Source organism: Oncorhynchus keta, chromosome 1 (genome assembly GCF_023373465.1).
Source record: "Oncorhynchus keta strain PuntledgeMale-10-30-2019 chromosome 1, Oket_V2, whole genome shotgun sequence".
Taxonomy (NCBI): domain Eukaryota; kingdom Metazoa; phylum Chordata; class Actinopteri; order Salmoniformes; family Salmonidae; genus Oncorhynchus; species Oncorhynchus keta.
The window spans coordinates 76037099-76061310 of NC_068421.1; the positions used below are offsets into that span (position 1 = coordinate 76037099).

The window sequence follows — 24212 nt, forward strand, 5'->3', positions numbered from 1 at the left end:
TTAGTGTGTTCTGTGTCATTATTAAGTGTGTTCTATGTCATTATTAAGTGTGTCCTGTGTCATTATTAAGTGTGTCCTGTGTCATTATTTAGTGTGTTCTGTGTCATTATTAAGTGTGTCCTGTGTCATTATTAAGTGTGTTCTGTGTCATTATTAAGTGTGTTCCGTGTCATTATTAAGAGTGTTCTGTGTCATTATTTAGTGTGTCCTATGTCATTATTAAGTGTGTCCTGTGTCATTATTAAGTGTGTTCTGTGTCATTATTTAGTGTGTCCTGTGTCATTATTTAGTGTGTTCTGTGTCATTATTAAGTGTGTTCTATGTCATTATTTAGTGTGTTCTGTGTCATTATTAAGTGTGTTCCGTGTCATTATTTAGTGTGTTCTGTGTCATTGTTAAGTGTGTCCTGTGTCATTATTAAGTGTGTTCTGTGTCATTATTTAGTGTGTCCTGTCATTATTTAGTGTGTCCTGTCATTATTTAGTGTGTTCTGTGTCATTATTAAGTGTGTTCTGTGTCATTATTTAGTGTGTTCTGTGTCATTATTAAGTGTGTTCTGTGTCATTATTAAGTGTGTCCTGTGTCATTATTAAGTGTGTTCTGTGTCATTATTAAGTGTGTTCTGTGTCATTATTTAGTGTGTTCTGTGTCATTATTAAGTGTGTTCTGTGTCATTATTAAGTGTGTTCTGTGTCATTATTTAGTGTGTTCTGTGTCATTATTAAGTGTGTCCTGTGTCATTATTTAGTGTGTTCTGTGTCATTATTAAGTGTGTTCCGTGTCATTATTAAGTGTGTTCTGTGTCATTGTTAAGTGTGTCCTGTGTCATTATTAAGTGTGTCCTGTGTCATTATTTAGTGTGTTCTGTGTCATTATTAAGTGTGTTCTGTGTCATTATTTAGTGTGTCCTGTGTCATTATTTAGTGTGTTCTGTGTCATTATTAAGTGTGTTCTATGTCATTATTAAGTGTGTCCTGTGTCATTATTAAGTGTGTTCTGTGTCATTATTTAGTGTGTCCTGTGTCATTATTTAGTGTGTTCTGTGTCATTATTAAGTGTGTTCTATGTCATTATTTAGTGTGTTCTGTGTCATTATTTAGTGTGTCCTGTGTCATTATTTAGTGTGTTCTGTGTCATTATTAAGTGTGTACTGTGTCATTATTTAGTGTGTTCTGTGTCATTATTAAGTGTGTTCCGTGTCATTATTAAGTGTGTCCTGTGTCATTATTAAGTGTGTCCTGTGTCATTATTTAGTGTGTTCTGTGTCATTATTAAGTGTGTCCTGTGTCATTATTAAGTGTGTTCTGTGTCATTATTAAGTGTGTTCCGTGTCATTATTAAGAGTGTTCTGTGTCATTATTTAGTGTGTCCTGTGTCATTATTTAGTGTTTTCTGTGTCATTATTTAGTGTGTCCTGTGTCATTATTAAGTGTGTCCTGTGTCATTATTTAGTGTGTTCTGTGTCATTATTAAGTGTGTTCTGTGTCATTATTTAGTGTGTTCTGTGTCATTATTAAGTGTGTTCCGTGTCATTATTTAGTGTGTTCTGTGTCATTATTAAGTGTGTTCTGTGTCATTATTTAGTGTGTTCTGTGTCATTATTAAGTGTGTTCTGTGTCATTATTAAGTGTGTTATGTGTCATTATTTAGTGTGTTCTGTGTCATTATTAAGTGTGTTCTGTATCATTATTAAGTGTGTTCTGTGTCATTATTAAGTGTGTTCTGTGTCATTATTAAGTGTGTTCTGTGTCATTATTAAGTGTGTTCTGTGTCATTATTAAGTGTGTTCCGTGTCATTATTAAGTGTGTCCTGTGTCATTATTAAGTGTGTTCTGTGTCATTATTTAGTGTGTCCTGTCATTATTTAGTGTGTCCTGTCATTATTTAGTGTGTCCTGTCATTATTTAGTGTGTTCTGTCAATATTAAGTGTGTTCTATGTCATTATTAAGTGTGTCCTGTGTCATTATTAAGTGTGTTCTGTGTCATTATTTAGTGTGTCCTGTCATTATTTAGTGTGTCCTGTCATTATTTAGTGTGTTCTGTCATCATTAAGTGTTAGTGTCATTATTAAGTGTGTTCTATGTAATTATTAAGTGTGTTCTGTGTCATTATTTAGTGTGTTCTGTGTCATTATTTAGTGTGTTCTGTGTCATTATTTAGTGTGTCCTGTGTCATTATTAAGTGTGTCCTGTGTCATTACTTAGTGTGTTCTGTGTCATTATTAAGTGTGTTCTGTGTCATTATTTAGTGTGTTCTGTGTCATTATTAAGTGTGTTCTGTGTCATTATTTAGTGTGTTCTGTGTCATTATTTAGTGTGTTCTGTGTCATTATTAAGTGTGTTCTGTGTCATTATTAAGTGTGTTCTGTGTCATTATTTAGTGTGTTCTGTGTCATTATTAAGTGTGTTCTGTGTCATTATTTAGTGTGTCCTGTCATTATTTAGTGTGTCCTGTGTCATTATTTAGTGTGTCCTGTGTCACTATTTAGTGTGTTCTGTCATTATTTAGTGTGTTCTATGTCATTATTAAGTGTGTTCTGTGTCATTATTTAGTGTGTTCTGTCATTATTTAGTGTGTTCTGCGTCATTATTTAGTTTGTCCTGTGTCCTTATTTAGTGTGTCCTGTGTCACTATTTAGTGTGTTCTGTCATTATTTAGTGTGTTCTGTGTCATTATTTAGTGTGTCCTGTGTCATTATTTAGTGTGTCCTGTGTCACTATTTAGTGTGTCCTGTGTCATTATTAAGTGTGTTCTGTGTCATTATTATGTCTGTTGTTTGCAATTATTATGTGTGTTATATGTCATTATTAAGTGTGTTCTATGTCATTATTAAGTGTGGTCTATGTCATTATTAAGTGTGTTCTATGTCATTATGCTAATGATCCTAATTCCTCTCTCTGCCCGTTAGTCCCAGGCAGGCCCACTATGATGATCAGTACCACCATTGGTAACACAGCCCTCATCCAGTGGCAACCACCGAAAGAGATGGTGGGAGAGCATGTTGGCTACCAGCTTCAGTACAAACGTATGGAGGAGGAGACATTCACTGTAAAGGACTTCAAGAAGACAGACGACCACTTCACTGTCACCGGCCTGCACAAGGGCGCCACGTACGTCTTCAAGCTCTGCGCCAAGAACCGGGCGGGCACCGGCGAGGAGTACGTGAAGGAGATTACGACGCCGGACGATGTGCCCAGCAGTTACCCCCAGAACCTGAGTGTCGTAGGCCTGACCACGACTACTACCAAGCTAGCCTGGGAGCCTCCGGCGCTGGCTGAGAGGAACGGGAGGATCGTCCAGTACGTGGTGGTGTACAGAGATATCAACAGCCAACAGAACCACACCAATAGGTATTATTAAGATTATTCACTTTTTTCCATTCCCTGCCCTTTATAAAGTCTAGATGTTTTTGTTGTATTTTATGTTCTGTAAGGAGTTCTGACGACACAAACACAATAAAATGCTTATTTTTATTAAAACACTAAAACCGATCTTATTGTTTCTATCTCAACAGCACGATAGAGACCCAGATGACCATCATGGGGCTGCAGCCTGATACCACCTATGACATCAGGGTCAGGGCTTTCACCAGCAAGGGAGCCGGACCCAACAGTCCTAGTATTCAGAGTAGGACCATGTCTACCTCCATGCCTGGTGAGAACTCACACACATGCTCTGTTGCACCCCCCATTACTTGAGTTCACACATTATGCACCAGGGATCATTGCATGTAAGCCCAAAGGTCGGGGGAGTCGACACACACGAGCACACACATCCTGATAGGGCATGATCGTGTCTGCCTCCATGCCTCGTGAGCTCTGCTGATCTCAATAAATAGTCTTATACAGGTGCAGACACACCAGACCCACATGTACAGATCCATGCAAACACTCACCCACTCATGCACGCATACACACACCCACACACACACACACACACACACACACACACACACACACACACACACACACACACACACACACACACACACACACACACACACACACACACACATCCAGTCTCTCTGGCACAGACAGGTCAGATGTTATGAGAGGAACATAGGCGTAGCTGTGTGTGTGTGGAAGCTGGTGGCAACTGGACTAGATTGGCAGAACGAGTCCAGCGTAACCAGTACAGCACAGAGGAGGTTGGTGGCAGCTTAGTTGGTGAGGACGGGCTCATGGTAATGGCTGGAGTGGAATGGTATCAAAGCCATTCGCTCCATTCCGGCCATTATTATGAGCCGTCCTCCCCTCAGCAGCCTCCTATGGTACAGCAGACCAGTACAGCAGTACCAGTACAGCAGTACCAGGGAACACTCCTTACATGTTATTAGGGTACACCAATACATGTTTATCCCCCTGCTGCTCGCTATTTATAGTCAAGCTTCACAGTGCCAGTTAGCACCTTAAAACTACTGTGTGTGTGTGTATGTCTGTTTGTGTGCTTGTGCGTGTGCTCGTGTGTGTGTCTATAGTAAAGTTGAATGTAGAGTAAAGCTCATGGGAGTAGCCTTGGTGTTAAAGTGTAAATGCAATAACATCCCTTAATATGACCATTAAAAAGTACAGGTCAGAGAACTTTGACATTTTTAAAATAGAGATGTTTCATAAGCTGTTAGTCAGCTATCTATCTTAAACCATGTCTGCTACTAGTGTCTACTACTATTAATGTAGCGCTGATCTTCCAGGACGCTCTAGGGTTCCCCTAGCTGTCATTATATAGGAAGTACAGATGTCGTTGCTCTTTTATAATTCATCCTCTGTGTGTCCAATCTCCCCCTTTCTCCCTCCTCCAACTCCCCCAGAGTTTACCAAAAACTTTGGTGTGAAAACTGTGATGAAGACCTCTGTCCTGCTGACTTGGGAAGTGCCAGAAACCTACAAGTCTCAAGTGCCTTTCAAGGTAAGTCAGGAAAAACATCTACAACCTGACAGGAGTCATTGTCTAACGTCAGATAGACTTTCATCTGTGCTGATTGTTGAGGAAGGAGTGGCAAAATTACCGTTCCATGGACATAAGGTGCTGTAGGATAGGGACATAAGGTGCTGTAGGATATGGACATAAGGTGCTGTAGGATAGGGACATAAGGTGCTATAGGATATGGACATAAGGTGCTATAGGATATGGACATAAGGTGCTATAGGATATGGACATAAGGTGCTGTAGGATATGGACATAAGGTGCTATAGGATATGGACATAAGGTGCTGTAGGATATGGACATAAGGTGCTATAGGATATGGACATAAGGTGCTGTAGGATATGGACATAAGGTGCTATAGGATATGGACATACGGTGCTGTAGGATAGGGACATAAGGTGCTATAGGATATGGACATAAGGTGCTGTAGGATATGGACATAAGGTGCTGTAGGATATGGACATAAGGTGCTATAGGATATGGACATAAGGTGCTATAGGATAAGGACATAAGGTGCTGTAGGATAGGGACATAAGGTGCTATAGGATATGGACATAAGGTGCTATAGGATAGGGACATAATGTGCTATAGGATATGGACATAAGGTGCTATAGGATATGGACATAAGGTGCTATAGGATATGGACATAAGGTGCCATAGGATATGGACATAAGGTGCTATAGGATATGGACATAAGGTGCTGTAGGATATGGACATAAGGTGCTATAGGATATGGACATAAGGTGCTGTAGGATATGGACATAAGGTGCTGTAGGATATGGACATACGGTGCTGTAGGATATGGACATAAGGTGCTATAGGATATGGACATAAGGTGCTATAGGATGTGGACATAAGGTGCTGTAGGATATGGGCATAAGGTGCTGTAGGATATGGACATAAGGTGCTGTAGGATATGGACATAAGGTGCTGTAGGATATGGACATAAGGTGCTGTAGGATATGGACATAAGGTGCTATAGGATATGGGCATAAGGTGCTGTAGGATATGGACATAAGGTGCTATAGGATAGGGACATAAGGTGCTGTAGGATATGGGCATAAGGTGCTGTAGGATATGGGCATAAGGTGCTGTAGGATATGGACATAAGGTGCTGTAGGATATGGACATAAGGTGCTGTAGGATATGGACATAAGGTGCTGTAGGATATGGGCATAAGGTGCTGTAGGATATGGACATACGGTGCTGTAGGATATGGACATAAGGTGCTGTAGGATATGGACATAAGGTGCTGTAGGATATGGACATAAGGTGCTGTAGGATATGGACATAAGGTGCTATAGGATATGGGCATAAGGTGCTGTAGGATATGGACATAAGGTGCTATAGGATATGGACATAAGGTGCTGTAGGATATGGACATAAGGTGCTGTAGGATATGGACATAAGGTGCTGTAGGATATGGACATACGGTGCTATAGGATATGGACATAAGGTGCTATAGGATATGGACATACGGTGCTGTAGGATATGGGCATAAGGTGCTATAGGATATGGACATAAGGTGCTATAGGATATGGACATAAGGTGCTATAGGATATGGACATAAGGTGCTGTAGGATATGGACATACGGTGCTGTAGGATATGGACATAAGGTGCTATAGGATATGGACATAAGGTGCTATAGGATATGGACATAAGGTGCTATAGGATATGGACATAAGGTGCTGTAGGATAGGGACATAAGGTGCTATAGGATATGGACATAAGGTGCTATAGGATATGGGCATTAGGTGCTATAGGATATGGACATAAGGTGCTGTAGGATATGGACATAAGGTGCTGTAGGATATGGACATAAGGTGCTATAGGATATGGGCATAAGGTGCTGTAGGATATGGGCATAAGGTGCTATAGGATATGGACATAAGGTGCTATAGGATATGGGCATTAGGTGCTATAGGATATGGACATAAGGTGCTGTAGGATATGGACATAAGGTGCTGTAGGATATGGACATAAGGTGCTATAGGATATGGGCATAAGGTGCTGTAGGATATGGGCATAAGGTGCTATAGGATATGGACATAAGGTGCTGTAGGATATGGGCATAAGGTGCTGTAGGATATGGACATACGGTGCTATAGGATATGGGCATAAGGTGCTATAGGATATGGGCATAAGGTGCTGTAGGATATGGACATAAGGTGCTGTAGGATATGGACATAAGGTGCTGTAGGATATGGACATAAGGTGCTGTAGGATATGGACATACGGTGCTATAGGATATGGACATACGGTGCTGTAGGATATGGACATAAGGTGCTGTAGGATATGGACATACGGTGCTATAGGATATGGACATACGGTGCTGTAGGATATGGGCATAAGGTGCTATAGGATATGGACATAAGGTGCTATAGGATATGGACATAAGGTGCTGTAGGATATGGACATAAGGTGCTGTAGGATATGGACATACGGTGCTATAGGATATGGACATACGGTGCTGTAGGATATGGGCATAAGGTGCTATAGGATATGGACATAAGGTGCTATAGGATATGGACATAAGGTGCTGTAGGATATGGACATAAGGTGCTATAGGATAGGGACATAAGGTGCTGTAGGATATGGACATAAGGTGCTGTAGGATATGGACATACGGTGCTATAGGATATGGACATACGGTGCTGTAGGATATGGGCATAAGGTGCTGTAGGATATGGGCATAAGGTGCTGTAGGATATGGACATAAGGTGCTGTAGGATATGGGCATAAGGTGCTGTAGGATATGGACATAAGGTGCTGTAGGATATGGGCATAAGGTGCTGTAGGATATGGTGCTGTAGGATATGGACATACGGTGCTATAGGATATGGACATAAGGTGCTATAGGATATGGACATACGGTGCTGTAGGATATGGGCATAAGGTGCTATAGGATATGGACATAAGGTGCTATAGGATATGGACATAAGGTGCTGTAGGATATGGACATAAGGTGCTATAGGATATGGACATACGGTGCTGTAGGATAGGGACATAAGGTGCTATAGGATATGGACATAAGGTGCTGTAGGATATGGACATAAGGTGCTGTAGGATATGGACATAAGGTGCTGTAGGATATGGACATAAGGTGCTATAGGATATGGACATAAGGTGCTATAGGATAAGGACATAAGGTGCTGTAGGATAGGGACATAAGGTGCTATAGGATATGGACATAAGGTGCTATAGGATAGGGACATAATGTGCTATAGGATATGGACATAAGGTGCTATAGGATATGGACATAAGGTGCTGTAGGATATGGACATACGGTGCTATAGGATATGGACATACGGTGCTGTAGGATATGGGCATAAGGTGCTATAGGATATGGACATAAGGTGCTATAGGATATGGACATAAGGTGCTGTAGGATATGGACATAAGGTGCTATAGGATAGGGACATAAGGTGCTGTAGGATATGGACATAAGGTGCTGTAGGATATGGACATACGGTGCTATAGGATATGGACATACGGTGCTGTAGGATATGGGCATAAGGTGCTGTAGGATATGGGCATAAGGTGCTGTAGGATATGGACATAAGGTGCTGTAGGATATGGGCATAAGGTGCTGTAGGATATGGACATAAGGTGCTGTAGGATATGGGCATAAGGTGCTGTAGGATATGGACATACGGTGCTATAGGATATGGGCATAAGGTGCTGTAGGATATGGACATAAGGTGCTGTAGGATATGGACATACGGTGCTATAGGATATGGACATAAGGTGCTGTAGGATATGGACATACGGTGCTATAGGATATGGACATAAGGTGCTGTAGGATATGGACATAAGGTGCTATAGGATATGGACATAAGGTGCTGTAGGATATGGACATAAGGTGCTGTAGGATAGGGACATAAGGTGCTATAGGATATGGACATAAGGTGCTATAGGATATGGACATAAGGTGCTATAGGATAGGGACATAAGGTGCTGTAGGATAGGGACATAAGGTGCTATAGGATATGGACATAAGGTGCTATAGGATATGGGCATAAGGTGCTGTAGGATATGGACATAAGGTGCTATAGGATATGGACATAAGGTGCTGTAGGATAGGGACATAAGGTGCTATAGGATATGGACATAAGGTGCTGTAGGATATGGACATACGGTGCTGTAGGATATGGACATAAGGTGCTGTAGGATATGGACATAAGGTGCTGTAGGATATGGACATAAGGTGCTATAGGATATGGACATAAGGTGCTGTAGGATAGGGACATAAGGTGCTATAGGATATGGACATAAGGTGCTGTAGGATATGGACATACGGTGCTGTAGGATATGGACATAAGGTGCTGTAGGATATGGACATAAGGTGCTGTAGGATATGGACATAAGGTGCTGTAGGATATGGGCATAAGGTGCTGTAGGATATGGACATACGGTGCTGTAGGATATGGACATAAGGTGCTATAGGATATGGACATAAGGTGCTATAGGATATGGACATAAGGTGCTGTAGGATATGGACATAAGGTGCTGTAGGATATGGACATAAGGTGCTGTAGGATATGGGCATAAGGTGCTGTAGGATATGGACATAAGGTGCTGTAGGATATGGACATAAGGTGCTGTAGGATATGGGCATAAGGTGCTGTAGGATATGGACATACGGTGCTGTAGGATATGGACATAAGGTGCTATAGGATATGGACATAAGGTGCTGTAGGATATGGACATAAGGTGCTGTAGGATATGGACATAAGGTGCTGTAGGATATGGACATAAGGTGCTGTAGGATATGGGCATAAGGTGCTGTAGGATATGGGCATAAGGTGCTGTAGGATATGGGCATAAGGTGCTATAGGATAGGGACATAAGGTGCTGTAGGATATGGGCATAAGGTGCTGTAGGATAGGGACATAAGGTGCTGTAAGATATGGACAGGCTCTAACATACCTCATTACCAATAACCCATACTTCTCCTGAGGTAGAAAGGAAAAGGGGGAAATACAATCACAAGAAAGTAGAATTATACTGCACTTCACTCTATCCATTCAACAAAGGACTATTGCCAGTTAATATGATAGAGACTTCATTGTATGCCTCACCTCTGTGATGGCCAAGAGGTGTTCTGTGTGAAACTCATTGACCAGAGCACCCAGAGTGAGAGAGTGAGTGAGTGAGTGAGTGAGTGAGTGAGTGAGTGAGTGAGTGAGTGAGTGAGTGAGTGAGAGAGTGAGAGAGAGAGAGAGAATGTGGGCAGTTGGGTGGGTGGGTGGCAGTGGAGGCTGGTGGGAGGATGGACTCATTGTAGTGGCTGAAATTGAATATTTGGAATGGAGTCAGACATGTGTTTTCCATATGTTTGATGTGTTTGATACCGTTCCATTAATTCCATTCCAGCCATTACAATGAGCCTGTCCTCCTATAGCTCCTCCCACCAGCCTCCACTGGTGTGTGTGTGTAACACTTCTTTCTGTGTCTATCTAGATCCTGTATAACCAGCAGAGTGTGGAGGTGCAGGGGAACCTGAAGAGGAAGCTGATCACGAGGCTGCAGCCAGACACAGACTACAGCTTTGTGTTGATGTCTAGAGGGAACAGTGCTGGGGGTCTACAGCAGCAGGTCTCCATCAGAACCGCCCCAGACCTGCTCAAGACCAAACCCATCCAATACCAACACCACCCAGAGGAGGGGGGCAAGCTCACCATCACCCTACCCAGAGTCCCCACCACCGCCCCTATCAGGTCTGTTGTGTCTATCACCATCACCCTACCCAGAGTCCCCACCACCGCCCCTATCAGGTCTGTTGTGTCTATCACCATCATCCTACCCAGAGTCCCCACCACCGCCCCTATCAGGTCTGTTGTGTCTATCACCATCATCCTACCCAGAGTCCCCACCACCGCCCCTATCAGGTCTGTTGTGTCTATCACCATCATCCTACCCAGAGTCCCCACCACCGCCCCTATCAGGTCTGTTGTGTCTATCACCATCACCCTACCCAGAGTCCCCACCACCACCCCTATCAGGTCTGTTGTGTCTATCACCATCATCCTACCCAGAGTCCCCACCACCGCCCCTATCAGGTCTGTTGTGTCTATCACCATCACCCTACCCAAAGTCCCCACCACCACCCCTATCAGGTCTGTTGTGTCTATCACCATCACCCTACCCAAAGTCCCCACCACCACCCCTATCAGGTCTGTTGTGTCTATCACCACCACCCTACCCAGAGTCCCCACCACCACCCCTATCAGGTCTGTTGTGTCTATCACCATCACCCTACCCAGAGTCCCCACCACCACCCCTATCAGGTCTGTTGTGTCTATCACTATCACCCTACCCAGAGTCCCCACCACCACCCCTATCAGGTCTGTTGTGTCTATCACCACCACCCTACCCAGAGTCCCCACCACCACCCCTATCAGGTCTGTTGTGTCTATCACCATCACCCTACCCAGAGTCCCCACCACCACCCCTATCAGGTCTGTTGTGTCTATCACCATCACCCTACCCAGAGTCCCCACCACCGCCCCTATCAGGTCTGTTGTGTCTATCACCATCATCATCAGTGTCTCTGCTACAACTAGGGCTATCACCACCTTCCTTCCTGGTGTGTGTGTGTGCGTGCGTATGTGTAAAGGCATGATTATAATTGTTTGTGCTAAATCACTGTCAGCTCCTGAGTCACCATTCCTGAGTAACCAACGGAGGACCTGGGGCGATTGTTCCTTAGTCTTCAGTCCACTGAATACAACGGGGCTTTCTCAATCCCTATAGCTATTAGTATAATTTTTAGTGCTACTGCTAGTATTATACACCCTCATGCTGTACTCACTATCGTTGCATACAACAACATGAATCCTCCACCACCACTATACCAGCTATCTCCTTAAGACTGCAGGGGATAGACACGGCTTTGTGAGCTGTTGCTATTGTACGTTGTCTTGGTGGATGTTGTGCTACGTCATCCGTTCATCTCTGTGTCTGCAGGCCATATCTCAGAGCCATACTGTTAAAAGGAATACTCGGCACTTTGTAAGGAGCTGAGAGAGGATTTAGACAGAGAGTGGATGATGCACAGCAGAGTTTTGATAGGCTGTGCTGGCTGGACTTTAGGAGAAGGCTTTCCCCACCAGACACACAGAAAACAACATGGCCTTTAATGTTAATGCTAAATCAATAGCCTCAGACGCGCAAGAGGAGACACACACACACAAGCTGTGTCCGCCAGGGCTGTCTAGATGGAGAACTACTCCTTTGCCTTTATATCCATCCTTGTCTGCTACACAGTTTCACATTTCTTCTCAGTGGTAGAGCAGTAGAGAAAACACTGTTAGGGCTGTAGTCTGGCCTTGTCTCAGATTAGCCTGCAATAATTACCAGTGAAAACCTTCAAAAATAGCCTTTATCTGAAAAATCTGTGCTATTAAGAATAGCCATGTTTACAGTGGCTTTCTGCGACTCTCCCAATATAGCAGAAAGCCATTTCTTCAAGAGTTTATTTCAAATGGTAACTAATAAGAGATCAGGGGCCCAATGCAAAAACTGCATTTTCACACAAGGTACTTTTTATTCCCCTGATACTCAGACAGACTTGCAAATTACTTGGACTTAATTGTGTTTCAAGTGCTTGTTTCTCAAAAGAAACAGGAACAGCTAAGCCTTAATAAGCAGAGCCAGCAGGAGTGATAAACAAAGACAACTCATTTAACAATACAATCAGTATTTTAATGATCTGGCCATGGGAATGGGAGTGTTTGTACATATATATGGGAGGGAGGGAGGGAGGGAGGGAGGGAGGGAGGGAGGGAGGGAGGGAGGGAGGGAGGGAGGGAGGGAGGGAGGGAGGGAGGGAGGGAGGGAGGGAGGGAGGGGGAGGGAGGGAGGGAGGGAGGGAGGGAGGGAGGGAGAGATTTCTATGTTTGAGTACTTCTGGCTGTAGAGAATGGATTGAGGCCTTAGTGGAGCCTGCATGTGGTGACAAAACAGATATCTGAAAAACTATGTTTTACACACACACACATACACACACACACACACACACACACACACACACACGCACGCACGCACGCACGCACGCACGCACGCACGCACGCACGCACGCTCGCTCGCTCACTCGCTCACTCACTCACTCACTCACTCACTCACTCACTCACTCACTCACTCACTCACTCACACACACACACACACACACACACACACACACACACACACACACACACACACACACACACACACACCTTGATCTTACTCACCCTGCATGTCTCTCCCTCTTCAGATGGTACTACATAGTGGTGGTTCCTGTCACACCAGCCACACTACGTAGGTGGGAGAACCCTGAAGATATGGACCTGGATGAGGTGCGTGTGTGTGTGTGTGTGTGTGTGTGTGTGTGTGTGTGTGTGTGTGTGTGTGTGTGTGTGTGTGTGTGTGTGTGTGTGTGTGTGTGTGTGTGTGTGTGTGTGTGTGTGTGTGTGTGTGTGTGTGTGTGTGTGTGTGTGTGTGTGTGTGTGTGTGTGTGTGTGTGTGTGTGTGTGTGTGTGTGTGTGTGTGCATCAACAGCACTTCCTCTGGGCACAAACCAAAAAACAGCACTGTCTTCCATAGCACCATTAAATATGTAGCATCTTCTGTCTCTGCCCCCCTCCCCTCCTCTCTGATTACAGTATTCCCAGCTTTCAGTATACATTTAAATCGTCTGGTTTCTCTGTGCAAGATGGTGATTTCCATTTAAACAATACACTTTACATTTATTATTTCAAGTTCTTGGGTTCTTGAGACACTTAAAACATTCCTAAAAAGCTGCTATAGCATTTTTTGTTTTCCGTTATTAATGTGGACCTTTTGGGCTTCAATACCTTCTTATGTTTTCTCATGAGTTAGCTTTCTCTCAATCTACTGTCGTCTGCAGAAAAAAAACGGCAGCATCTTGAACATCCAAAAACATAAGAGCGCGTTAAATGAATATACCTGGATACAAACAAAGCATATTGAGACAGCAAGATATGCTTTCTCATTGTCATCTTTTGTCATCTAAATCATTGCCATTGCTGCAGTTTTATAGGGTAGAGAAATGGTGTTTTCTGTATGAAGTAGGTTGGTTAAAGTTTTATCGAGCAACGGTGAACAAGGTTATAGGGGTGGTATACATAAAAATGTCATGTTGACTTTCTAGGAATCTGTAGAATGCCTCAGACATTCTCTCCGAGTACATCCTCTCCCCGTTGTAATACAGAGTGATGAAGAGGGATAAGGTCACATGGCCAGTTTACATCACAATGTAATATGGACTTTCCAGGAAATGTGGAATTGTAGAACGTCTCAAGCATCATATCCCAGCGTTTTCAAAGGGACGATGGTAATTCGGTTTGTCTGTTTATTGTGCTAGCTTGACCAGGAGGTGCTTGCAGTGCAGTAGCCCCTTGAAAGGGTTGAGACAGAAACAGACAGACAGACAGACAGACAGACAGACAGACAGACAGACAGACAGACAGACAGACAGACAGACAGACAGACAGACAGAGACAGACACAGACAGACAGACAGACAGACAGACAGATAGATAGATAGATAGATAGATAGATAGATAGATAGATAGATAGATAGATAGATAGATAGATAGATAGATAGATAGAGATAGATGTAGTAAGATGTAGTAAGATGCCCACTGAAGAGTCAATCTACAGACAATCTACAGACAATCTACAGACACACACATCTACCCCAGTTCTCCATCAGAGGTAGTAAATTAATTATCCCTCACACACACAGATGGGAACACACACAAATGGGAACACACACACAAAGGAATAAACGTGCGTGCACACACACACACACACACACACACACACACACACACACACACACACACACACACACACACACACACACACACACACACACACACACACACACACACACACACACACACACACACACACACACACACACACACACACACACACACACAGGAAGACACACACACACCAGAGGCTATGTAATTAAGCGGTGATCTCTCACCACAGCTGCAGGTCAGAGAGAGGTGAGAGAGGAGCAGTCTGTCTGACTGCAGGACCAAGGTGTTATAAAACCTTAACTACTCTATGCTTTATTTGCAGTATGAGATTTTACCTGTGAGCCTAGAAGCACAATTAATTGTAGCCTATGGACACAGTTTATGAGCATAAAGAAAATTATGTGTATGTACTATATAACTGAGTATTTACTGTTTATATACAATTGAACACAACTTTATTATCCATTTGTCCAGTTTGGGGTTAAGAACCTTGCTAAAGGGCACAACAGTACGAGATATGAACTTATGAAATAGGGTGCTCTGTAATCTCTGTGACTTCATGTCAGCTCCTGGAGGCTAGTTCTGACCAGAGCCTGAGAAGGAGGAGACAGACCCAAGAGTTCCTCAGACCCTACATCGCTGCCAAGATGGACAATCTGCCAGACACCTTCACTCTAGGAGACGAGAAGAAGTACAACGGCTTCTACAACAAGCCTCTACCAGGACAGCAGCAGTACCTCTGTTTCGTCCTGGCTGCCCTCAAAGACCACGAGTCTGTAAGTAACAACCACTACTCCTCATCTATTCTGTATATATACTGTAGTCAAACAAACACAACTTCCATACATTATCACTGGCCCCCAGAGACATGGACATCCCATGTAGAATCAAACTGAACATACTAGTACTGTTCGTACTACTGTAGTGATTTATGTCATATGTTGACTCAGCCATGTCTATTCTACACACAGTTCAGCCTGGCCAGTATTTGATGATAACACAGTCAGTTGTGGGTTGTGATATTCCTCTCGTCTCTCAGTGAGCTAGCTACAGTATGTAACAGATGGGATGGGCCAACGCACACGCTGGGGCCGCCACGCCCCAAGCTGCACGATGCAGCAGAACCATATAACTCACATTGTGTAGTGTGTCATGGTTACGTGTGCACGAATAACAGAAAAACGATGACCCCGTGTCACAGTCAGATTTCACTGAATCACCTCGGTGGTAGTTGTTTACCTCAGTAGTAATTGTTCACCCCAGTAGTAATTGTTTACCTCAGTAGTAATTGTTCACCTCAGTAGTAATTGTTCCCTTCAGTAGTAATTGTTCACCTCAGTAGTAATTGTTCCCCTCAGTAGTAATTGTTCCCCTCAGTAGTAATTGTTCCCCTCAGTAGTAATTGTTCACCTCAGTAGTAATTGTTCCCCTCAGTAGTAATTGTTCCCCTCAGTAGTAATTGTTCACCTCAGTAGTAATTGTTCACCTCAGTAGTAATTGTTCCCCTCAGTAGTAATTGTTCCCCTCAGTAGTAATTGTTCACCTCAGTAGTAATTGTTCCCCTCAGTAGTAATTGTTCACCTCAGTAGTAATTGTTCCCCTCAGTAGTAATTGTTCACCTCAGTAGTAATTGTTCACCTCAGTAGTAATTGTTCACCTCAGTAGTAATTGTTTACCCCAGTAGTAATTGTTCCCCTCAGTAGTAATTGTTTACCTCAGTAGTAATTGTTTACCTCAGTAGTAATTGTTTACCTCAGTAGTAATTGTTCCCCTCAGTAGTAATTGTTTCCCCTCAGTAGTAATTGTTCCCCTCAGTAGTAATTGTTCCCCTCAGTAGTAATTGTTTACCTCAGTAGTAATTGTTCCCCTCAGTAGTAATTGTTTCCCCTCAGTAGTAATTGTTCCCCTCAGTAGTAATTGTTCCCCTCAGTAGTAATTGTTTACCTCAGTAGTAATTGTTTACCTCAGTAGTAATTGTTCCCCTCAGTAGTAATTGTTTCCCTCAGTAGTAATTGTTCACCTCAGTAGTAATTGTTCCCCTCAGTAGTAATTGTTCCCCTCAGTAGTAATTGTTCACCTCAGTAGTAATTGTTCACCCCAGTAGTAATTGTTCACCTCAGTAGTAATTGTTCCCCTCAGTAGTAATTGTTCACCTCAGTAGTAATTGTTCCCCTCAGTAGTAATTGTTCACCTCAGTAGTAATTGTTCACCTCAGTAGTAATTGTTCCCCTCAGTAGTAATTGTTTACCTCAGTAGTAATTGTTTACCTCAGTAGTAATTGTTCACCTCAGTAGTAATTGTTCCCCTCAGTAGTAATTGTTCCCCTCAGTAGTAATGGTTCACCCCAGTAGTAATTGTTCACCCCAGTAGTAATTGTTCACCCCAGTAGTAATTGTTCACCCCAGTAGTAATTGTTCACCCCAGTAGTAATTGTTCACCCCAGTAGTAATTGTTCCCCTCAGTAGTAATTGTTCCCCTCAGTAGTAATTGTTCACCCCAGTAGTAATTGTTCACCCCAGTAGTAATTGTTCACCCCAGTAGTAATTGTTTACCCCAGTAGTAATTGTTTACCCCAGTAGTAATTGTTCACCCCAGTAGTAATTGTTCCCCTCAGTAGTAATTGTTCACCCCAGTAGTAATTGTTTACCCCAGTAGTAATTGTTCACCCCAGTAGTAATTGTTTACCCCAGTAGTAATTGTTCACCCCAGTAGTAATTGTTCCCCTCAGTAGTAATTGTTCACCCCAGTAGTAATTGTTTACCCCAGTAGTAATTGTTCACCCCAGTAGTAATTGTTCACCCCAGTAGTAATTGTTCACCCCAGTAGTAATTGTTCACCCCAGTAGTAATTGTTTACCCCAGTAGTAATTGTTCACCCCAGTAGTAATTGTTCACCCCAGTAGTAATTGTTCACCCCAGTAGTAATTGTTTCCCCTCAGTAGTAATTGTTTACCCCAGTAGTAATTGTTCACCCCAGTAGTAATTGTTCACCCCAGTAGTAATTGTTCACCCCAGTAGTAATTGTTTACCCCAGTAGTAATTGTTCACCCCAGTAGTAATTGTTCACCCCAGTAGTAATTGTTTACCCCAGTAGTAATTATTCACCTCAGAAGATGCACTCACTGGCGTCCATGATCTTCACTTCAGACGGCTTCTCATCTGCAAAACATCTTTCCCATATTTACTGTATAACTTACTGTATTCTGGACATGATGTTATGGTTGATTAGAATACTTTTTTTAAAGCATAAATCTGTTTTCCAAACATTGGAGCACTAAACTGTTGACCTTGACAGCGCCAGCCCAGTTGCTTCTTCTATCTTTTGGTAAGGAACACATTGTGGGGAGAACGTGGAGTCTTTCTCCCATGCTCTCCTACATTGGTCCTTGATACAGCATTGTGTAGTGTTGTGTATTGTGGTGAGAAAGAACAGAGTTGTTTCTGTTTAGCAGAGTGACAGACAGACACATAACAGATCTGTGACGCCAGCACATTGACATATTGTTGAATCTAAATCAAGCCTGGCCAGAGAAAATAGCAGGCTAATCACATTCATTGTAAAACAGGGAAGTGAGCTCAGCTTTATAGTTATCGCAGGGTTGATGGAGAGATGGGGGGGCTGGAGCGAAAAGGGTACTGCAGCTTTATGTGGCTCCAATAGCTGGGAAACATAGCCTGGAAGTGTGAAATTGGATAAAAGAAACAGGCCATATAAACAGTGTGATCACTTACAGCAGGAAAGAGAGGGAGAGATGGAAGGAGGGAAAGAAAGGAGGGGAGGCGCTGCCGAGAAAGGGTGTCTGTTTCATCAACAAAGGAGAGAATCGTATGGGAGTGATGGAGGGGTGAAAAGAGTAAGAGGTAAAGAGAAAGAGAAGAGATGGAGTCTAATGGAGGATGAGAGTGGTAGAGGAAGCCTCATGGCAATAATATGCAGTACAGGGAGACAAGAGAACAGCAGTAACAGTTGAGGGGAGATTTACGGATGAAAAAGAGAGAGATGTTTAAATGACACCGAGGGAGGCAGAGCGAGAGCGATAGGGGGAGAGGGAGAGGCAGAGAGAGAGAGGGGCAGAGAGAGAGCGATAGGGGGAGAGGGAGAGGCAGAGAGAGAGAGGGGCAGAGAGAGAGCGATAGGGGAGAGGGAGAGGCAGAGAGAGAGAGGGGCAGAGAGAGAGCGATAGGGGAGAGGGAGAGGCAGAGAGAGAGAGGGCAGAGAGAGAGCGATAGGGGAGAGGGAGAGGCAGAGAGAGAGGGGCAGAGAGAGAGAGAGCGATAGGGGGAGAGGGAGAGGCAGAGAGAGGGGGCAGAGAGAGAGCAATAGCGGGAGAGGGAGAGGCAGAGAGAGAGAGGGGCAGAGAGAGAGCGATAGGGGGAGAGGGAGAGGCAGAGAGAGAGAGGGGCAGAGAGAGAGCGATAGGGGAGAGGGAGAGGCAGAGAGAGAGGGGCAGAGAGAGAGCGATAGGGGAGAGGGAGAGGCAGAGAGAGAGAGAGGGGCAGAGCGAGAGCGATAGGGGAGAGGGAGAGGCAGAGAGAGAGAGGGGCAGAGAGAGAGCGATAGCGGCAGAGAGAGAGCGATAGGGGCAGAGGGAGAGGGAGAGGGAGAGGGATACGGGCAGAGGGAGAGGGAGAGGCAGAGAGAGAGCGATAGGGGGAGAGGGAGAGGCAGAGAGAGAGAGGGGCAGAGAGAGAGCGATAGGGGGAGAGGGAGAGGCAGAGAGAGAGAGGGGCAGAGAGAGAGCGATAGGGGGAGAGGGAGAGGCAGAGAGAGAGAGGGGCAGAGAGAGAGCGATAGGGGGAGAGGGAGAGGCAGAGAGAGAGGGGCAGAGAGAGAGCGATAGGGGGAGAGGGAGAGGCAGAGAGAGAGAGGGGCAGAGAGAGAGCGATAGGGGGAGAGGGAGAGGCAGAGAGAGAGGGGCAGAGAGAGAGCGATAGGGGGAGAGGGAGAGGCAGAGAGAGAGAGAGGGGCAGAGAGAGAGCGATAGGGGGAGAGGGAGAGGCAGAGAGAGAGAGGGGCAGAGAGAGAGCAATAGCGGGAGAGGGAGAGGCAGAGAGAGAGAGGGGCAGAGAGAGAGCGATAGGGGGAGAGGGAGAGGGAGAGAGAGAGAGGGGCAGAGAGAGAGCAATAGCGGGAGAGGGAGAGGCAGAGAGGCAGAGAGAGAGCGATAGGGGGAGAGGGAGAGGCAGAGAGAGAGAGGGGCAGAGAGAGAGCGATAGCGGCAGAGAGAGAGCGATAGGGGGAGAGGGAGAGGGAGAGGGATACGGGCAGAGGGAGAGGGAGAGGCAGAGAGAGAGAGAGGCAGAGAGAGAGAGAGGCAGATAGAGAGAGAGGCAGAGAGAGATATAGATAAGTTGTAGCCTGGGGAATAAGCAGAGTCTCCTGGCTCCTGTCCTGTTTGTCACAGATAGGGTGTGTGTGTGTGTGTGTGTGTGTGTGTGTGTGTGTGTGTGTGTGTGTGTGTGTGTGTGTGTGTGTGTGTGTGTGTGTGTGTGTGTGTGTGTGTGTGTGTGTGTGTGTGTGTGTGTGTGTGTGTGTGTGTGTGTGTGTGTGTGTGTGTGTGTGCACGTGCGTGCGTGCGTATTCGTGCTTGCGGATCCAGAGAGAAGAAGAAGCCTGCTTATGGTTTTATGTGTTGTGGGAAATAACAAAACTGCCACCCCGCATTACAGTCAGCTTTTGTTGCCTGTCATTTCATTAGGTTTTAGAGGTAAGCATGATTATGTGTGAAACAATGGAATATAAAGACTATATTCACCCCTCCCTATGCACTCCTCGGTCTTCTCTCATTCCCTTCCCTACATCAACTCTGTTTTTCTCTGACTTTAATATGGCTCTAATACACAGTGTTCCTATGCAGCATTTGTCAATGTGGAGGCGCTGGCAGTACATTATTCACTCATTCCATGGGGTGTGTTTCTATCAGATAGTGCAGCCCAAGGTTTCTTCCCCCTTCTGAGAATATCTAAATGTGCTCTTCTGTTTGGGCTTCCATCCACTGTGTCTAAGAGGCGTGACTGCTGCCATTTTTCTAAGAAAGTTTTGTACTGAGAGAGAGAGAGAGAGAGAGAGAGAGAGAGAGAGAGAGAGAGAGAGAGAGAGAGAGAGAGAGAGAGAGAGAGAGAGAGAGAGAGAGAGAGAGAGAGAGAGATCAGAAAGGAGCTCAGCACAAACAGTTTTTAGAGATGTCAGCATATTCATGGCTGTTTCTGACATTTTTTTAATGTAATTTTAACATTTTGTTTAACTAGGCAAGTCAGTTAAGAACAAATTCTTATTTCCAATGACGGCCTAGGAACAGTGGGTTAACTGCCTTGTTCAGGGACAGAACGATCTTGTGATCGAGTCAAAAGGTCATTGAGTCGATTAAGACCCTAGGTCTTTCTCAGCAGGTATCAGAATCTGGGATGCACCATGACCTTTTGACCTTTAACCTTAAATGAGTGTGTAGACTCATCTCAGGCCCTAGTCAAATACTTTAGAAATGCATCACTCCTTCCTACTTTCCTTAAACATATATCATTCTCTCATTTTAGATATGCATACGTATGTAGATAAAATATAGGCATAAATGCAAAGCCTTTTGGCCCTTTTAAGTCCTCCTTCATTTATGAAGGATATGACTGTCACTGTCTGCAGCAATGCAAGGTGCATATTTTCAGTATTTCACTTCCAGACATCAATTTATTCTGCAGTGAAATATTCAGAAGAATCTAAAAATAACTCTTATTTTGAGTATCTGTCTCCCTTCCTCATCCTCAACTGGGCCTGCCTAGTGCCACCATATGTAAACCTGGAGGCATGGCCTAAGTGAGAGTCAATGGGATTTCCACAGGCAGTTAATAAACATGGGTACAGGTCCATCCAACCCTCCACATGCCATGCTGCTGACGAGAGAGCATCCTCCTGCGAACACAGATGCCTAATTGTTTTAGTTACACTTCTTTGACAGCAAAGGGGATGCACACACAAGTGGTAGAGAGTGGGAGAGGTAGAGAGTGGGAGAGGTAGAGAGTGGGAGAGGTAGAGAGTGGGAGAGGTAGAGAGTGGGAGAGGTGGAGAGTGGGAGAGGTAGAGAGTGGGAGAGGTAGAGAGTGGGAGAGGTAGAGAGTGGGAGAGGTGGAGAGGTAGAGAGTGGGAGAGGTAGAGAGTGGGAGAGGTGGAGAGAGGAGAAAGGTAGAGGATGAGAGAGGTAGAGAGAGGTAATGGTAGAGAGAGGGGGAGGTGGAGAGTGGGAGAGGTAGAGAGTGGGAGAGGTAGAGAGTGGGAGAGGTAGAGAGTGGGAGAGGTGGAGAGGTAGAGGTGGAGAGAGGAGAGAGGTAGAGGATGAGAGAGGTAGAGAGAGGTAATGGTAGAGAGAGGGGGAGGTGGAGAGAGGGAGAGGTGGAGGTGGAGAGAGGGAGAGGTAAAGATGGAGCAAGTATAGAAGGAGTAGACTGCGTCTTTGTGTGTAGTCCCTGCTGTGACCAGGGAGCGTGACTAGTGCAGGGGAGGATATGCATCAGCGGCCTCTAAAGACAATTCCGATAAAGATGACACCTTCCACCACGCCCTCTGGAAGCCAGCGGAGAACCCAGGGCCAACTCTCCCTGTCTCACTGGCATCATTAAGCTAGATCACAGCCTCACTACTTCACATGGCAGGGGAGAGGAGGGAAGAGCAGGAGAAGGGGAGAGCAACACAGGCTGAAAATAACTCACTCAGGGTCTGGGGTGAAGAGGAACGAGGGGGACTTAACAACCAAGGAGCAGGTGTGAGTGGGCGGTGGTGGATGGGGCAGGATTTGGAGTTTGTTTATCTGCTCGTAGCAGGTGTTTGTTCATACTTAAATGTGATAATTCCTACTCTTGTACACACTCAGACTCAGAGTGTGTAGCTTCATCTGCATCAGCACTTAGTAGGCTGTACCTCCCTCCAGGCCACCTCTTTGCCACCATAGTAATCAGGTTAGGCTGTGTAGTGGCTGCAGTGCTCTGTGTTTTTACCTCTCTGGAATGAACGTCTTTGTCAGCTAATGTTTTTTTTAAAGGCAATTAAAACCATATTAAAAAAGGTGTTCCGTCACACATTTTCAAGGAAGGCAGCAACTATTTCCTTCTCTCTCTCTCTCTCTCTCTCTCTCTCTCTCTCTCTCTCTCTCTCTCTCTCTCTCTCTCTCTCTCTCTCTCTCTCCCGTTCTCGCTCTCTCTCTTGCTCTCACTCTTTCTCTTCCGCTCACTCTCTTTCCAATCTCTCTATTCTGTTCTCTCTCTCTTGCTCTCTCTTTTGCTCTCTCTCTCCGTTCTCTCTCTCCGTTCTCTCTCCGTTCTCTCTCTCTCTCTCTCTCTCTCTCTCTCTCTCTCTCTCTCTCTCTCTCTCTCTCTCTCTCTCTCTCTCTCTCTCTCTGTTCTCTCTCTCTCAATTCAATTTGCTTTATTGGCATGACGTGACAATGTTATTTTTGATATTTACAATATAAAAATGAGAATCAAAATTGTCAACTGGACAACATTAACAACAATACCCAAGTGTCAAAATAACCATACATTCAACAATAACAATAAGTATACAGTAGAGGACATGTGCAGGTTGATTAGTCTGTCAGACACTGTCCCTCGACTTATGGCAGACAGCAATGTAGTGCGCTGCCAACCCACAGCTCTCTGCGTCCTCCCCCAACAGGACGGGTAGCCTACTCTCATCAAAGAGGTCTTTGAATAAGGGTTTCAAATTTGGGGAAATGACACTCTCTAATTGTTTTATATTTTTTACATTTTGTCAGGAAATGCAGCTCCGTCTCAGGTTCTGCTGTGGTGCAGTGGTTGCAAGGCCTTTCCTCTACAGGGAGTCAGGTTTTCCTGTGTCTACCCCTTCTCAATGGCAAGGCTGTGCTCACTGAGCTTGTACATTGTCACGGTTTTTCTAAGGTTTTGATCAGTAACCATGGTCAAATATTTATCCACAGTGTACTGTCGATTTAGGGCCAGATAGCACTGCATTTTGCTTTGTGTTTGTTCTTGTGTTTCCCAATAAGCAATATAGTTTTGTTTTGACTGTGTTGTAATTTGGTTTATCCTGATTGATTGGATGTTCTGGTCCTGAGGCTTCAGTGTGTTAGTAGAACAGGTGAACTCAGCCCCAGGACCAGCTGGATGAGGGGACTATTTTCTTTGCTCAGTTCTTGGCATTTTAGGGCTTGTTAGTGATATGAGAGGGGGTCACTGTATTTTAGATGTTTCCAAAACTTAATTGCTCTTTTTTTAGTTTTTATTATTAGTGGATATTGGCCTCATTCTGCCCTGCATGCATTGTTTATAGTTTTCCCTCTGGACATGTAGGAGAATCTTACAGAACTCTGCATGCAGGGTTTCAATGGGGTGTTTGTCCCATTTGATGAAATCTTGTTTTGCAAGTGGACCCCACACCTCGCTGCCATAAAGTGGACCCCACACCTCGCTGCCATAAAGTGGACCCCACACCTCGCTGCCATAAAGTGGACCCCACACCTCGCTGCCATAAAGTGGACCCCACACCTC

At 44.6% G+C, this 24212-nt stretch overlaps 1 protein-coding gene across 15 annotated transcripts in view; it reads left to right on the forward strand.

Annotated features, from left to right (window-relative positions):
- The window catches only part of ptprfa (protein tyrosine phosphatase receptor type Fa), a 346903-nt gene that overhangs the window by 254874 nt on the left and 67817 nt on the right, over positions 1 to 24212 (forward strand). For 11 of the 15 annotated variants that reach the window (XM_052461059.1, XM_052461077.1, XM_052461100.1 and 8 more), the window contains 6 exons: positions 2910 to 3351; positions 3516 to 3655; positions 4809 to 4906; positions 10389 to 10645; positions 13183 to 13264; positions 15267 to 15476. In XM_052461059.1, coding sequence (XP_052317019.1) covers positions 2910 to 3351; positions 3516 to 3655; positions 4809 to 4906; positions 10389 to 10645; positions 13183 to 13264; positions 15267 to 15476 — 1229 coding nt within the window. Of the gene's footprint in view, positions 1 to 2909; positions 3352 to 3515; positions 3656 to 4808; positions 4907 to 10388; positions 10703 to 10873; positions 10988 to 11044; positions 11444 to 13182; positions 13265 to 15266; positions 15477 to 24212 lie in introns of all 15 variants that reach the window. The other 4 variants (XM_052461024.1, XM_052461026.1, XM_052461048.1 and 1 more) reach the window with 3 other exon arrangements.